The following is a 17,878-nucleotide window of genomic DNA, read 5'->3' as shown; positions in this document are numbered from 1 at the left end:
ATTAAATTTTAATGTGCAATATTGCATGTGTATGTATTGGACATGGGATGGTAGAGTAAAAACACCATCATGTTAAAAAATTCACATCTTCTTAGTTAACAGATGAGGTTATTATTATGAAGACATTACACATGTTTCTGTATTTTCAGCAGCCTAAGGAAATGTCTGAAGATGAAAAGGTATGCTGTCATGTTTCTCTGCACCCGATGGCCTCATCATAGACAACTCCTTCAAAGTATGAGTTCACTGCTTAGTTCTCTTTCCACAGTGAAGCATCTTGTATCTTTAATAACACAAATAATTTATAGGGGAAGAAAGAAAGGAGGGAAAATGTGCACTGGACGAATAAAGGTGTGTGGCAGTGGCCATGGATTCCTATCTAGCTTTAGAAGAATGGGCTGCTGGGTGGCTAGCAATTCTGCAGCGGTAGCCCACTGGAAATCTTGCAGCCTTAGCATTAATACACTCAACAGATGTGATGATGCCACACCTGAGGATGTGATAAGATTACTGTAAACACCTCCATCATAGCACTGCCTGGGTAAACATAGACTAGGGATGGTACCTGAAGGGACAGGCATTTTCTGCTTCAAGTTTAACACAAGCTTTTCAGGAAATAGACAATTTCATCTGCGTCATTTTTACAAGCTGAAATTTTATTGTTTACTGAATTATCTATGTTAAAAAAAAAATCTGTGCCTGGTATGAAATTTCACTCCATCAAGTGTTAAATGACTTTCATTTTCATTACAAGCAGGGAATGAATAAAGGACAGGTGTTAGGAAACATGGCAATAAATTAGAATATAATTTACAAAAGCAAAAAACGTAACAGTGTACCACATTAATACTGAGTATAAAATAATAAGCAACAACTAATCACAATAATACAAAGGTAATTTTGTTCTGTATTATTAAGGATACCTATGAGACATTCACTCAAATACATAAATGCCTAATGAAATGGACTATTGGGAAACAATACCTGTCTTAGAGGCTTAATCACTTGGGTACATTTAACGTTCTTTTTGGGTAGGCCGTCACACCAGTAGCAGACACTGTTCCCAGCCATGGGTACTCTTGTACCCTAAGTAGTCAATATAGCTCACAACTTTTGGAGTGTCTGCCAGAGCAGCCTAGCCTCCGCTGAGATCCTTCTGCTACCATGTAGAACAGAGATTTGTGCAGCCCTAGGCGGGGCGGCAGCATCATCCATGTTGGAATGCGTTATGGAAGATGCTTTTTGTTTTGCTTAACCTGCTCATATTTAAATTCAGGGTCTAACAGAAAACACTGAATCCTGGTACATGCATGCTTTGCTCCCCTGTGGAAGGCTGTGCTGCCCCCCCCCTCCCGCATGAGCCGGCCCCCAGTGCTGGCACACTTCCTGGAGGGAACATGGGGGGTGGGGTGGGGGTGGGAGGGGGGGGGGGTGGGGAGGGGGTTGATCTCGTCCCTTAGCAACAGCCAAGGCAGGCACTGCACAGTACCGGGGGACAGCCCTTGTGATGTTAGCTTCCTAGTGAGGTAAATACAGCTTTTGACAAGTACTGTAAGAAGTCTTCTTGAAATAAAAGCATGAGCGAATATTTATGTTGGTAACAATCAGATCTGGACAGCAAGCCTATGTCTAAACTGCCTCAGGAATCACCCAGTCTTCCTTATTTCACCAGGGTACATTAGCACCAAGTTAACTGTCCCTTGAAAAGGACCAGGGGAATTCAAGTCTAGGCCAGGCTTCCATGGGCCTTCCTTTAATGGAATGGCTACATGACACTTGGGCTGGTCTTCTCAGGGCAGTTAGATGGAGGTCTTGGCAATAGTTTTTGTTTTATTACAAGTCTCCTCTGGAAAACTTGGGGATGGTACTGAGAGAGAAGCAGGGAACGGTATGTGGCTGGTTACTCTGGAGTGTGGGGTAACATCCCTGGCAGCTGTACACAGCAAGTCAGAAGCTGAGGAGGCTTTAGGTGACAGTGTTTCTTCTAAGGTCACCACATGTGTGACACACTGAAGTGTAATTTCAGAGCACAATGGTAGATATAAGTGAGACATCTTCCTAAACGAAAATATTCTCTTCGTTACAAAGTAGCCATTTAGTTTGTGTTTCAGATGATGGTGTAGGCATGGGGCACATATGTGCACATACATGAAGGACTAAGGAGGTGTGCTAGACACAAAGCACAGTCACCAAAGACCTACTACAAGCTACAAGTGTTCAAGTACAAAGTGTCAATATAAACAAGTACCCTTAAAGAAAATCTAGCTGTAGAGTCTTTTGATGTCAAGTTGTGAAGCTTAAAAGACGGGGAGACCTAAGCTAGTCTCCTCAATTCAGTCAGAGTGATCCTAGAACTTGGCTTGCCCAGAAACCAGGTTTCACATTTAATTGCCATTTAGAATATCCGTAACTGTTACTTGGTTGGGTGACTATTAAACTTCTACTTTGTGATCTCTCTTCATGAGCTTTCCTTCTTTGGCTGTTACCCTTCCCTACTTTAAAACTCACAGAAATAGCACATTTATATGCAAGCAAACTCATCTGTCCCCACATTCAGGAGCACCTGTGCGCGCACGCACGTGTGCACGCACGCACGTGTGCACGCGTGTACACACACACACACACACACACACACACACACACACACTTGCTTTCCGATAAATAAACGCCCTCCTATCATATCAAAGAAGGGACATCTGGAACCCATTGTATTGTCAGCAAATTGCAAAAGGGCCCGCTCGGCTTTCCTAAGCCAGCCTGTCTTTTGCATGGCATCATCTCCATAAGCTTAGCATGCAACAGTCCAACCGGGCAGAGCTGATCTGTGGCTGGTGGGGATGTAAACACTAAGGAGTCGTGTGACCCCAACAAGAAGTAAGGCATCCTGTGGGATGGCTGCGACGGGTCTGGTACTTCCGTCTCTGCCATACCCTAGGTCTGGCTTCCACATGAAATTGAAAAGGTTTTCTCTTAAAGTTTTAATGGAAATCTCAGCTTCCCCCTCACAATGGCAAGTTGGCCACAGCCTCTTAGCACTGAATTTATAGACTCGCACAGCTGCAGCGGATGGCCGCACGGCTTCAACCCAAGTCCCTTGCTGTTCAGTTTAATAGAGCTTTATACATGGCTCACAGCAGTGTTCAGAACAGGGGGCTAGTCCTAAGGAAATCAAGTGTGATAAAGAAAAATAATACAAACTTTCATTACTTTTGATTTATAACTGTTTCTTAAATTACAGTTCCAAGCCCATTTTATAATTTAATTGTGCTGCTACTGTGGTGAGACAAAGTATAGGAAATATTTTAAGCTATGACTTCAGAATTCTGAATCTCCTCTACTTCCATAGTTGACCAAGTCATAATAACTACATTTTAAACAGTCTTAAATACAAATGGATTCAGTGTCATTGCTAAGGCCATAATAAAAATTATCTTAATGGTCCAAGGAGGTAAACAGGCTATTAGATTTGCTCGAAAGAACACAAACGTTCCACAGTAAGTGAGTCTCGCTGCGTTGTTTGGATCTCTCAAATCTGGCATTCCCTCCTAATACCGTGTCCAGCACTTCGGATCAATAAATCCCACTTCACAGAAGTTAAAATAATATTGAAATCCTGTCAGCTGGGGCTGACCAGTGGTTACATTTTCCACAGGGTAATGCTTTCGTGAGGACATCAGTCCTCATCCTCTGGGTGGCTGTCTCTGATGGACGGACGCATTGCCACGGTGAAATGATGGGAGTTGCTGGCTTTCCGTGGGTCAGTGTCCTTGGCAGGTCTTACAACACATCTGTCTGAAGTACGCTCGACTGCAGAATTTGAACTTCAGCACCAGTGGGCAATAAGCCACTTTGTTCACATCTTTGCACTCTAACAAATAGAGGCAGAAATTGAAAACAATTAGAGTCACACAAACAAGCCAAAGTGGCTGCCCGGTTAGTGAGGATCCCTCTGGCCAACCCACCTTCACTTATATGTCCATGGGACTTTTTTTATTTTGTTTCTGTTTTTAAGCACATTGTCTGGAATAGCCTACCAGAGACATTCTTTTGATATACTTTAACACAATTTAAAAAATGCAAGGCTTTTCTTCCAGACTTTTATAAGCGTGGTACATGCCCACAGTGTCTTGGAAGAATTACCATTTGTTGGGATGAGTGATCACTTTAGACATCTTAGAAACACGAGTCATTTTTCTTACAGTGCTTTTATTGCTTCTTTCTCAAGGGTTATTTTATTCAACATGTAAGGTTATCCAAAATCAAACATGAGTTGCATTGTTTGATACCACAGTCCACATGTCTCACAAGGACCTCTGCATGAGGGCTGTGAGCAGTGGGCTAGACTGAGCAACTCCACTGTACAAGGAGGAGAGCTGTGAGGGGCTGGCCCCAAAGAGCAGCAGTCTGTGAGCTACGGAAACACAGAGGAATGCCTTTTCTTAATTTGGAAGTGAGACATGGCCTTCTTTTCTCCCGTGGGAGTCTTCTCCTCGGTGCAGTTCCTGCAGCCAGAGGGTGAGTGAACGAGTCTTTCCCCATCCCCCCTGGGGCTGGTAGCCCTGAAGGACAGATTACAGGGCCCTTTGATTAATAGGAGCCACATCTTCCTCTTCCATCAATCCAACCCACCGCGGCAAAAATGGACTCCTCTCTCTTATTATGGTCATTTTATTGGGGGATTTTAAAATACTTGTCAACATAGTAATTACATTTTCTTGTTTCTCCACCTGATTATACTAAAGCAACACGGGAAAACCATTTAAGGGAAGTCAGACTCATGTAGGCCTGGGTACAGTTCAATGGAACAATCACTTTTGTTGTTTGCTTGCTTAGTCCTGGCTTCAGAAATTTGCCCAAACTCCAAAGGTCTCCTGTATGTGATAAACATGGGAAACTGAGCACAAAGTGAGGGGCGCATTCCCAGCTCTTCTCAAAGAGTGAGGTCCAGGAGTTGGGGATTTAGCTCAGTGGTAGAGTGGAAGAGTGCTTGCTTAGCAAGTGCAAGGCCCTGGGTTCGATCCTCAGCTCCCCCCACCCCACCCCCAAAAAGAGCGTGAGGTCCAGTCTTAGGCTCTCACTTTAAAGGCTCTTCCGGAAGTCTTCAAATTTGAAATAGGAACCCTCAAATCTTCTAGAAATATAAGTGCTGCCACTGTTTTGTCCTGCTACTTAAGAATTAATACAAAAGAGAACACCATTTAGATGTTTGATTGAAAATTTTATATTAGGAATCTTAATAAACTTAAGTTAGGGTTGAAACATAGTAAGGAGAGGCATTAAAACGTCTTGAAACTTTACACTAAAGAAGGGAAGCAGATGATAAACCCTCCTGCTGTGGATATCACTCTGATTGGCCATTGGTCAGGCAGGAAGTACAGGCAGGACAACAGAGAAGAGAATTGGGGAAGTGGAAGACTGGAGATGGGGAGACACTGCCAGCCGCCGCCATGACAAGATGTAAGGTACAGGTAAGCCACGAACCAAGTGGCAAAGTATAGATTAATAGAAATGGGTTAATTTAAGATAGAAGAACTAGATAACAAGAAGCCTGCCACGGCCATACAGTTTATAAATAATATAAGTCTCTGTGTGTTTACTTGGTTGGGTCTGAGCAACTGTGGGCCTGGCGGGTGAGAGAGATTTGTCCTGACTGTGGGCCAGGCAGGAAAATCTACCTACAGCCTCGGTCCATCTGCTTCTGTGGAGCAGAGACAGTAAGTGTAGGAGATGGAGTCACCGCTACTGTCATTAGCAGGCGCTTACAGTGTCCTTCTTGCCTGATTTTGGAAAGGAAGCAAGAGGTTACATGCTAAACTCAACGAAGACACAGTATTTCAATTACTGCTAAGAAAATATTGCCCCAAAGACACAAATCAGTTTGGAGACCTAACAGAGAATAATAGTCACTGGGTCACAACTTTATTGGAAGAATCACTACTCCATTTTTGGAAGACTCGCTGGATTGGGCAATCTGTGAGTAAATTCACAGACACTTTACCCTTAGATTTAGACTTTATGAACCAATTTAAAAATGCATAATGAATAAAATGGGATATTTGTAAATTCTTCTCTCTTTACCCACCCAAATATAAACAATGGAGGATTTTTCCATAGGTGGACTCTGGACCTTCTTCTGAAAGCTGAGGCCCTGCATTGTACCCCGTCAGCAGGGAGTGAAAGGGTGGGTGGGTACTAGTCCAGGGTGTCCCTTTGAGCTTCTTAATACCCTTGCTAAGTTAGTTCTTGACTAACTTGCTTAGGAGCAGAAACTTATCGGTCCCTAGGAGCAGGATCAAGCTTAGCAATGCAGGAGCTGATTATGACTGAGCACACAGTGAGTCGTGTGTGTGTGTGTGTGTGTGTGTGTGTGTGTGTGTGTGTGTGTGAACTCTGGCTCTGCCGCTTCTAACACTCATGTGGCCTTTGTTAAACAACCTCAGCACTTTAGCTCAGAAATGAAATGCATGACAAGCCCTGTTCAATTGGCAAGGTATGTGTAAGGTAATGCATACGGTGGAAAACACTGGCCAAGGCATCCAGCTCAGCAAGCACACAATTTGCTCCCTCTCATCAGCCTTTGACAGCAGCCATCATACATCATTTCTCAGAGATCCGTCAGATGAGTACTGGCTGCCAGAATGAGCTACACATTTATGCAGAAAGCAAATTAACAGAGAATATTAAACAGAGCAGGCAGACCACGATGGGGCCAGCAGCCAAGAGCTAGGAAAAACCTGGGCAAGTGATGAGGATGGCCAAGACTCATAATGCAGACCATGATGAGACACCTAGGCTACTCAGGACATCATCCTCATGGAGAGCTCCTAAGCAGGGTCAGGTGGAAGATCCAGTTCCTACTCTTTGGTTTTGCCTTCTAGGAACGGTCATGACTAGAAATACCAGTTCATTACACATTTGGATTGATGAAAGTATATTCACCAAAGCTCAGTCACAACTAGGCTTTGTTTTTGCTCAGTCTTTTAACTCCACAAAAGCTTAATTTAGTAACAGCATTAAAAAGTGTAATTTATCAATCACTTCCTTTATGTCAGGCATAACCTTAGGCAGTTTTATACCTTCATATTTAATCCTTTTAAGTATGTGAAATGTCAGCTTTACATAGACAGCTAAGCTTATGCTCAAAAAGGTTTTGGAACCCATGCTGGGTTATAGAGCTAGTTGCTACAAAGACTGAGGTCAAACCTCAGGTTTGTCTGACTGCAAAACCACTCTTGTTTTGGCAGCATTGTGAAATTTAAATGAAAATGTGTCTGCCTATGTAGGTCAGTATTCTAGTGGATAGTGGTAGACCAGCCTATAGGGTATCATAGTCAGGGCCTCCAACCTTTGAGAGTTTGACCTCATTTCTTAGAGAAGGGGAGAAATGTTTAGGAGAAAAGGAGGCCATTTCTAGGTCACAGGCACTCAAAGTAGACTGAATTATCCTTCTTAACTTTTTCTCATCCTACTTACATGAGTAAACAATTGATGATTGATATAAAAAGTTTTGAAGTCCCATTGTAAGAGAAAGCTGAATAAGCTCTCAACACTATCTAGACCAGGACTAAAGGTGCTGGTGATTCCCACCTTGGCACTGCCGATCTCATTTAGCAAGAAGAGGTGGTCTTGTCAAAACACACTGCTGATACATTTGAGATATCTTAATTATAAAACTTACCCCTTTCCTAGTCTGCCTCATTCTCAAAGTGTGCTAAATTATGAAACAGTTTCTTGTCATCAATCTTGAGCTAATATATCATACAGCTAACTTATTATATCTAAAACAATTTCCATCATGTATTCACTGTATCAGGTATTGAGCTACGCGAGAACATTGTCATACAAGTATATCCCACACATTAAATACATATCCTCTCTATCTCCCTCCATTTTACTACCCTCTCTTAGTTCCTATGGTTTCCTGGAAAGTTTTGCTTCTGTTCTAATGTCACAGAATATAAATGATTTTATGTATCTATTTGGAATTTGCAAACCACAAGTGAGAAAAAACATATTTGTCTTAGACTGGCTTAATTCACTTAATGTGATTATTTCCAGTTACATCCATTTTCTTCCACACAACATAAATTTGTTTTTGTTATAGATTTTAAAAAAAATCTCTTTTTTCTTCACTCCTTTGCAGGTGGATACCTAGGTTGGTTCCATCACTTAGCTATTGTGATTTGTTGCAATAACATGTATGTACTTGTCTTGCTGTGCTGTTGACTCGGAGTCCTTTGGTTAAACACTCAGGAGAGGAACAGCACAGATGGGAATGTAAACTAATCCAGCTACTATGGAAGTGAGTTTGGCGGTTCCTCTGAAAAAAAAAAAAAAGTTCTATCATATGGCCTGACTATATATCTATATATACCTCAGTAAGAAAGACTTTTATGGAAAACAAACAAACAAAACCATTTTCCCACTGAAGTAAAAAAAAAAAATCACAACAAAAATGTGTTCTAATTTCTGAATGATCTTCAGTTAGCACTTAAAACGTTTCTCTGTATCGTGCAAATAAATGTTCTAGGGAAAGTATTAAAATGGATTCTTCATGTTTAGGGGAGGCCATAATGTTTCTTGGATTTGGTCTGTTTAAAGATTTGGTCTTGACTCTCATATCTCTCCACTACAGGCAGATGCGTTAGCATGGGGCTACTCTTCCATTGCCTTGAAACAGCAGAACCTGAGGCAGAAGATCAGAGTTTAAGATGAGGGAGTCTGCTTCTGTTTCCTATATCATCATATATCAGCCAAGTGTGCTCTTGGGAGGAAAGTCTTCTTTCTATTATTTTTCTGCTTGGGATACTAGAAGAGTGTGAGGTCCTTGCTGTGTGAATATGAGGAAATATTTTGTTTCTCTTCTTTTTACACCTTATCCCAGCCCTAAAGAAATACTGTCATGAAGTATTTACAGTGAGAATAACTTATTCAGTGCTCCCAAACTCTCTTTATATAAACTAGATCCACTATCAGAATTGTAAGTAACCTGCCACACATTCTGGAAATATAGATTTTGGTAGATTTGAATAACAAAATTAGATAACCGACTTCAAAGAAAATATATGAATGTATTTGTCATTGGTGTGCCAATGAGTTTCTCCCAGGTATTTTTCAAAACACTGACCTAGAAGATATATTTTCAAAATTAAACAGAGACTTTGGATTTAGGATCCACTTGGGTTCAGATTCATTATGACTATAAAGCTTGATTTGATTCAAGTAATACAAGACCAACTCCTCAAATGATAATGCTACTGCACTAAGTGCATCAAACATTGCAGACCTTGCCTACTTGTATCATGGGAATGAATCAGAATACCCAATGAAAGTTCCATGAACAAGTTGAAGCAATCAGCATGCATACAGTACAGGCAAAATGAATATAATTAGACTACATACTCTCCATGCCTGTAAGCTCTTTGGGAGATTCAGAAGAGCACAGTAAATGGAACTGGATGTTAGACATCTAAAGTTTATCTTTTGCACTGGACACTATGCTCAGCTTCTGACAACTTTTCCATGGAAATGGAGAGCCCAGAAAGAAATAAGAGCACAAAGGGGTGCATGGACATGTGGCACAGGGGCTGGTGCTAGAGCACCTTCCAGATAAAACTATACTAAAGCCTGTGGCATTTGGTACATTTAGGCAGCAAGGGATGAACGAACAAGCTCCCAAAGCAAAGTGACATCAACCATCGCAGGTCACTCTGATTTCACATTAATAGGAACTATTGCTTTCTTGTGCTCCATCTTCCCCTCCTCCTCAGTCTTATCTCTGGATGCCATCCACATTCAACCTCAAGATGGTGTAATCCAAACCTCAATCTAGGTTCCCTCTAAAGTCAACAGGCAGGAATATGAATTGAATGCTAAATGGATTAGGAGCTCCTTAGGTGATGAAAGGAAAAAAAGAATCCTGGCCTTCCCCATCTCCTTTAAATTGAAGTCTTCAAATGACCTTTCTTGCTCTTCTCAATGATTTTCAGACATCAAATTCCTTATCAAGGACTAAATTCTACTATTTTTTCATTGATTTTTGCTATGAGATTTATGGAGCTGGCCAGATTGTCTCAGAGAAGTGTGTCTGAGGGAAACAGAGACCCAGTAAAGCCACCATATGACATCTCAAGCCGATAGACCAATGTTTACTACCCACAGCTTTCCTAGGTTGATTACTAGCCCATGGCACACCATGAATCATGATCTGTCAACAACAAATACTAGATGACAGAGTGCCTTGTGCTACTGAGAAGCTGAAAAGATTCCCCATATAACCCACGAGGAAACTTGAAACTGCATGAACAATGAATAAAATGGCATTTGGAGATCGAATTTCAGTTGAGTGTGAATGAGCTAGACCCAGCTGCCATATGCACTTGAAAAACTTAGTAGTTTAAATGCAGTGGTACCCAGTCTGTCTATAACTCACTCTTGGCAGCAATGTGGTGTTACCCTCACAGTGGCAGCCTGTCAAGCCTGTCAGGATCCTGCCTATGAAGTTTTAACCTTTCACTGGAGGCTTTCAGGAAGAAAAGAACAGAAGCAGATGTTAGACATAGTAACCTGCCCTGCCCCTTTCCTTCTCCTATTTCCTTTCTCTATTTTAACTTCTTGATGCCCTCCTTCTAATTCTTCCTCTTGTTGTCTTTGACTGGCTTAGACTTCCCTCCATTTTCTCATCTCTGTATGTTTATAATTTTTATCTTACTCAAATCTGTTGTGACTGCACATACTTGCTTCAGCCAGGGACACCTCACATCCCAGCATCTCCTTGGTTAACTGTTAGAGCCCCCACTGCCCAGCTCCAGCTCACTATGCCGGTGGCACTTCATTATATTCCCTGTGTACTTGAGAAGCATCTTTATATTTCTGCTAAAATGCTGCTCACCATGTTAGTCTTCAGGTCACACCATCCTTACTACGTTATGCTCCCTTTGTGGACAGAACTTGTACCCCTCCCATAAGTCTCAGAGTTTGGCAAGTAAATGGATTAATGGCAGGATGGATAGAGTGTGTTCTTTAAAAAAAAGCACTGTCTGTAGTTATGTACCATCTGCTGAGCTGACCAGGCTCCAATGGACAGTTCCAAACCCATGGTCCCACATATGGCCCTGATTAATCTCTGGGCCATGAAGCAAAACAAATAGACATGAATGTGAGAGAGATTTGTTGGGAGGAGAGTAAGCAGGGTTGGTAGGGAGGTGGGAATGAGAGTAATCAGTATGCATGCAGGTGTATATATGTAAAACTGTAAAAACAACAACAAAAAACCCCTTATCACCTTGAAGAATGGATTATATCTGAAATAAAGCAAGTTTATTAGAATGCTAATATAATAGTTTACTCTAGATGGTAGGTGTTCACTGAATTCTTTCAACTTCATTGTGTATTTGAAATTTCATTATTTTCATAATAAAATATTGAGTAGGTGAGTGGCCATTACATGTTTTAAACATTACATGTTTTAACTACCATAAACGTTGGTAGTTAAAACAATTCTCAAGGTTTTAACTACAGACCATTTTATCCATGGCAACCCAAAGTAAGGGGTATGTTTTAGATCCCAAGAGATCGCCTCAAACTACTCTGGAGTGGCAGAGCTAAACTGCCTCCCAGTAGCTTCTCATTGGGAGTTAATGGAGCCTGACTCTCCTGATAAGCACAGTCCTTTCTACTCTCCATTATTGATTAGAAACTGATTTCCCTAAGGTGCACATCTTATCCCTCTGATCTAACCCCCAAACCAAGTCATTATGTTTATGTAAAAACCCTCTCTTGACATCCATGGCATCTGCCCATCCCTTCCCTGGGGTTGAGTATGATGGTTGGAAAGAAAATGGTCCCCACAAGGTATGGCACTACTAGGAGGTGTGGCTTTGTTGGAGGAAGTGTGTCATCATGGGGGTGGGCTTTGTGGTCTCCTATGCTCAAGTTACACCCATTGTCACAGTTCACTTCCTGTTGCCTTTACATTAAGATGAACTCTCAGCTCCTTCTCTAGCACTATGACTGCTTGCATGCTACCACATCCTGCCGTGATGATGGACTAAACCTCTGAAACTGTAAACCACCCCAATTAAATGTTTTCCTTTCTAAGAGTTGCCATGGTCATGGTATCTCTTTACAGTAATAGAAACTAGAACTAAGACAGTGACAACTTATGATTTGGGTCAAATACTGTCTTCATTTTCTGAGTACACCTTGGACTTCGCCAATGATACATTACAGCTGGCTCACAGACAACTTAGTCTATGCAGTCTGCCTTGACCAAAAGGTTAAAGTCATTGATCTTCATTGAGCCTTCCTTAGAACTTAATAAACTCCTCTCTACACAGTACATTCTGAATGATGCCTGCATGGATAAAGTACTTTTCCTTAAATGAAAAATAAAATTCAGGATTTTTGCTAGCATCTGCTTTAATAAAGGGATTTCTCAGTGTATAAGAAAAAGAAAGAGAGTGGGGAGATAGTAGTGCACACCCTTAATCTCAGCACTCAGGAAGCAGAGGCAGATGAATCTTCGTGAGTTCGAGGCTAGCCTGGTCTACAGAGTGAGTTCCAGGACAGCTTGGACTAAAAACAGAGAAAGTCTGTCTTGGAAAACAAACAAACAAACAAATAGATAAATACATTTCAAGGTATAAAGACCCTTGTCCTCCTTTATCAACATTCATATAGTTATTTCTTCACTTCCCTACAATGAGAAACTGGCATTTAAAATACATAGTTTCAAATATATGCTTTCATTATATGTATCATAAAAACTAACACTTTTTTTTGTTTGTTTTGGTTTTTGGTTTTTTCAACACAGGGACCCTCTGCAGAGCCCTGGATGTCCTAGAACTCACAGAGACCGCCTGCCTCTGCCCCGAGAGCTAGGATTAAAGGCGGGCGCCGCCATGTCTAGCTTACATTGACTCTTGATAGTAGCTTTCCTTGTCCTTTCCAAAAAGAAACAAAAGTTTCCCACTTTTACTTGTTTGTTTATTTTTTGTTTTGTTTGTTTGTTTGTTTTGTTTTGTTTGTTTGTTGGCTTTTTGAAGACAGAGTCTCACTTTGTAGCCTAAATTGGCCTGAACTCACTATGTAACCCACATTGGCCTTGAACTTGGCCAGTGTGGCAAGCCATGTGTATCTGCCTGCCAGAAGGTCGACCAGAACACTAAGTTAGAGATGGCTGTAGAGATATCCACTCTGACATCTCATTTTACAGACAAGAAAATTTCACTCCAGATGTTGAGTGGCTTAGTGTTAAACATATAGTGAGAGTCATAATAGAACATGTTTCCTGATGATAGGAAGGCACACATAACATAAAGGCTTGGAGCAAACTGTACCCTAACTGTGCCTTGTGAGACCCTTCAAATGGTGGGACAGTAGAGGTGAGGCACAGAGACTCGAGCCCTTCCCAAGGGATACTCACCTTCAGTACTGGAGATAGGGGTACTATCACATTTGCTCTCACACTGCTGCATGGACGGAGGCCGCACAGTTTCTGGACAGTCAACAGATGCCTGTCCAGTATAGGAGAGACACTGGACTGTTCGCATTTGCTGTCCAAGGCCACACTGAGCAGAGCACTAAATCCAAAGACAGAGAAAAACAAAGTATTGATTTTCACACTGTTTATCAGATAAAGATATTATTTTAATTATTGTACATATTAACTTTTAAAGTCCACACATAATTGTTATTGAGAAGTGTATGACTCTTTTGTTTTACTGTGGAATTGGTTTCAAAACTCAAGGATTGCATTGTTGCCCTAGAAAACTGAAGTGGTATAGTACTCAGAAGACAATGGGTGGTCATTTCTTGTGCTATCATAACTATTCCAAACAAGGTTGGCAGAATTAACAAGGGAGTACAGAGAAAATCCTATGGAGGAGTGAAATTCTCAGTGATTCTCAGGCCAGAGCTGCCTTTGGACTGTTGTTTATTATAGATAGGTGTTCAGATACAGCTTGATGGGCCGGCAGAGCACTCAGGATCTGATCAATGCTAGTTCAGTACAGCAGTGGTGACTGGGCCAGTCAGTAAGAACTCAAGGGCTGCACAGGGTGGCTCAGTGAGCAAAAGCTCTTAGCTCACAAGCCTGATGACCCAAGTTATATTCCTGGAACCCACATAAAGGTGGAAAGTTGTCCTGTGGCCTCTGCACACTGTGTCACAGGCATGTGCACACACACACACACACACACACACACACACACACACATCATACAATAATATAAATATCAATTTTAAAACAAGCTTGTATAAGTACCTTGAATTTCCTAAGGAATTATCAGCCACATACACCTTAAATAGTCTATGTTGGCTAGTTAGCATTCTTCCCTCTCTTTTCAACTACATGAAGGTAGTAACTACCTGGTTTAAAATACAACTCATGATACCATGTCTGTATAGAACCTTCAAGAGTATACTATCAATTACGTACCATTGAACTTTCAGTGAAGCATTTTGTTAATAATGCAATAATGTTAGCAATAGAGCGCTTAATCTTATCAGGCATATTTCATTTGAGAATTTGTAAGTTAAATTAAGTGCTTCTGAAGAGATGCAAAGCTTTGGTTAGTTTATGAGCTTACTTCTTCCCATAGGCCTGGGCACAGAGCAAAGTGTTCCCATAGGCTGTATGGAAACGGAACATCTTCCAGGCAAAACACAAAAGGAACATAGGTACTGCTGTGCTCCAAGAGAATTGGCTACCTAGAAATCCATTTCTTTCTTATGTGCGTGTGGTATATATGTGCTGTGAGTTGTGTGTGTGTGTGTGTGCATGTGCCATATGTATGTGTGTGTCCATGTGCACGTGAACACTAGAGGTGGAAGTTGGGACTCTTCCTCAGTAGCTCTCTACCATGTTTTCTGAGACAGTCTCTCATCGAGCCTGGAGCTCACTGAATCAGCTGGACTGGCTGGACAGCAAGTAACAAGGGCCCTTCTCCCTCCTCTTCTAGTGCTGAGGTTACAGACACATACCACCACCCCTGGCTTTTTTTACATGGTGCTGGGGGTCAGAACTCAGGTTCTCATGCACACTTTACATCCAGAGCCACTGTCCCAGGCCCTAGCAATTTCCTTCCTGTGGCATTATTATTAAAGAGACACAGTATGTAGTACATGCTGGCCTTGACCTCAACAACCTCCTGCCTTAATGTTGGGATTATAGATACGAGTGACCACTCATAGCTGAGTATTATTTTCTTAACATGGCTTAATAGATTTCTTCTTTGACATTTAGAAGAACAGTATTTAATTTCCCTCTTACATAAATATACCAATTTGGTTTTCTTTTAAATTATTTTTTACTTGCTAGAATTATATTCATTTATCATGGTCTAACATTTTAAAAAATACATTATATATACTGTATGGCCAATAGCAAGATAACACAAATTAACTATATGTGTGTGTGTGTGTATGTATGTGTATGGAATGAAGGAAGAAAATAGGAGCCAGGCCAGCAAAAGGCTCAGTGGGTAAAGAGGGTAGTTGCCAAGTCTGATGACCTGAGTTTGAACCTCAGTGTCTCTGTCACATACAACAAATAAATGTTAAATTTTTTATTATTAAGAAAAGAAAAGTAGAAATTGAAAATAAAATTAAAATGAGTTTGATATAAAATATATAAGACACATGCCAAAAGTCCTGAATACTGTTTCCTAATCCACAGTATCCATTAGAGAAAAGTAATTTGAAGTGTAAGCATAATTTTTATATCTTACCAATCACATCACTCTTTTAATTAAGACCCCAAACTTCTCTGTGAGGTTAGAAGGAACTACCTACTTTATGAATGGAAAAGTTGAGACATTGGTATTAACTGATTTATTATTGAATTAGTTGAGAATTAGGATTGGAATGCTGTGGCTTGTTTACACTTCTGTTTATTGAGTCACTTTGACTTTGAACTTGAAATGGTAGGATTCAAAGAACTAGTGAATTTGGAATATTTGGGGCTTGGATGGAAGTGCACGCCTATTATCCCTGTTAATGGGTTGAGGCATGAGAATTGTGAGTTTGAAACCAATATGGCCTACACAGAATTTTGGCCCTGTCTCAAAATGATAACAATAGCAATAATCATGATAGCAATAGAGTGGACTGTTTCCAGGTGTAGAGAAATGGGGATAAGAGGGTATGTGTCCACAGCTGGTCTCCATGCTTGCTTGCATAGTTTCCCAGGTAAACCTCATACTTAGGATTTCCATGAACTTCCTTCCTCCTGTCTGGAGCCCTCACAGTGGTCCAACCCGAGAGCTCAGGTTTCTACCTCCAAGGACCCACAGTCTGGCTGCCATACCTGGCCCCAGTCCCCTGTCACCCAGCGGGGGGGAGGGCAGCGGCCCAGACTGCAGCGGGTACGAGCAGGAGGCTTGCTCTCCTCTGGACACTGTGCAGCTGGGAATGCTTTAGAAAGGTCACTGCTCTTGCACAGAACAATGCGATGCTTGAATCCTGGACCACATTTTGGAGTACACTGGAAATAAAAACAAATACTGAATAACAACAGTTTAAATACAGGAAAATGTGAAGAGACGATTGAAGTAACTGTGCATATGTATACAATACACACTATAAGAAAAAGCTCTCAGCTAGGAAGCTCCTTCACCAGTGTAAGGGGAAGTTCTTTAATCTTTTCCCGAAGGTCTTTAAGAGCTAAATTCAATGTTTGCTTTTCTTGGCTAACATTCTCTTATTTTACTAGGGATAGGCTTATTCTTCCACTCTTCCCCAGCCTTGGCCTCCTTCAGCTGTGATAAGAGTCTGCTGAGTTTTGGAATGTGGAAGCCTACTAGCTGGGTGTAGTCTTGAAAGGGAACTTTGATGTTATTAGTAGAGCACAAGAACGTGTCTTTGTGGAGAAAGCTGGTAGTGGAGTAGATCAACTATTCCCACAGTGTCAAGAACATACAGCCACAGCAAAGGGCTAGTGCACAAACACCTCTGGTGTCTCCTATCCATTATGTCACAACACTAAGAACTGGGTGTCTGCTCTTCCTACTGAGAAAATGACGCTTCTTCCTATGTCACAAATCCTTTCCTCCCCCTGTCTCTAGATGCTTCTTAAGTCACTTTCTCACTGCAGTGGCTGACTGAAGTTCTACAGTTTTCTGGACCCTTCCCCAAATCCTCTTCTTCCCCTCAGTCAATTGAGGACTTACAAACAAGTGTGAGCTGTTATTTGTATCTTTCATCTAAACATATTTCCTGGTCGTCTGTAGCAGTGGTTCTCAACCTGTGGATCGCAATCCCTTTGAAAAACCTCTCTCTCCAAAAATATTTACGCTCCAAACCACAATAGTAGCAAAATTACAGTTATGAAGTAGCAACAAAATAATTTTATGGTTGGGGGTCACCACAACATTAGGGACTGTGTTAAAGGGTTGCAGCATTAAGGAAGATTGAGAACCACTGCTCTATAGCATGGAACTGAAGGGTGGGACATGAAAGAAAATAGAGTAACCATGTTCAAAAGGCCTGTATTCTTATTTAGGAGACAGGCATGTGAGCACAAGGCTAATGCCACCTATTATGAGAGTGGACATAGAAAATAAATTCCTGTGTGCTTTATCATCATTGACTTTTGACTGGTTTTACTAGGTGTAGTCTTTGAGCCTGGTATATTGGCATAGAGAAGGAGAACAATATTGAAGTTTTTTTTAGATGAAAAAAAATCAAGGAGTCTATGTAGTCTCGTTATCACAATGAATCAAGTAGTAGAATGAATACATTCCCTCCAATTTAGAAAAGACTCATCAAGATGTGTTTTGGAGGACAACATGCAGTTCTTCTAAGATCCCTTTAGAGGAGGCAAGGGTTAGGAGTTAAAAACAAGAGACAAAATCTTGACCTCTTACTCATTTTCATA

General features: G+C 41.2%; 1 protein-coding gene across 1 annotated transcript in view; it reads right to left on the bottom strand.

The window, feature by feature from the left end:
* Nucleotides 1-2,630: 2,630 nt before the first annotated feature.
* Adamts6 (ADAM metallopeptidase with thrombospondin type 1 motif 6) overlaps nucleotides 2,631-17,878 on the bottom strand; it is a 241,420-nt gene continuing 226,172 nt past the window's right edge. Inside the window, exons 23-25 of the mRNA XM_036207143.1 lie at nucleotides 16,310-16,486; nucleotides 13,427-13,583; nucleotides 2,631-3,868 (exon numbers count right to left, since the gene is read on the bottom strand). Coding sequence (XP_036063036.1) covers nucleotides 3,759-3,868; nucleotides 13,427-13,583; nucleotides 16,310-16,486 — 444 coding nt within the window. The 3' untranslated portion in view covers nucleotides 2,631-3,758. The remainder of the gene's footprint in view (nucleotides 3,869-13,426; nucleotides 13,584-16,309; nucleotides 16,487-17,878) is intronic.

This window comes from Onychomys torridus, chromosome 15 (assembly GCF_903995425.1).
Source record: "Onychomys torridus chromosome 15, mOncTor1.1, whole genome shotgun sequence".
NCBI classification, from domain to species: domain Eukaryota; kingdom Metazoa; phylum Chordata; class Mammalia; order Rodentia; family Cricetidae; genus Onychomys; species Onychomys torridus.
This window is presented reverse-complemented; position numbering and strand designations above follow the sequence as displayed.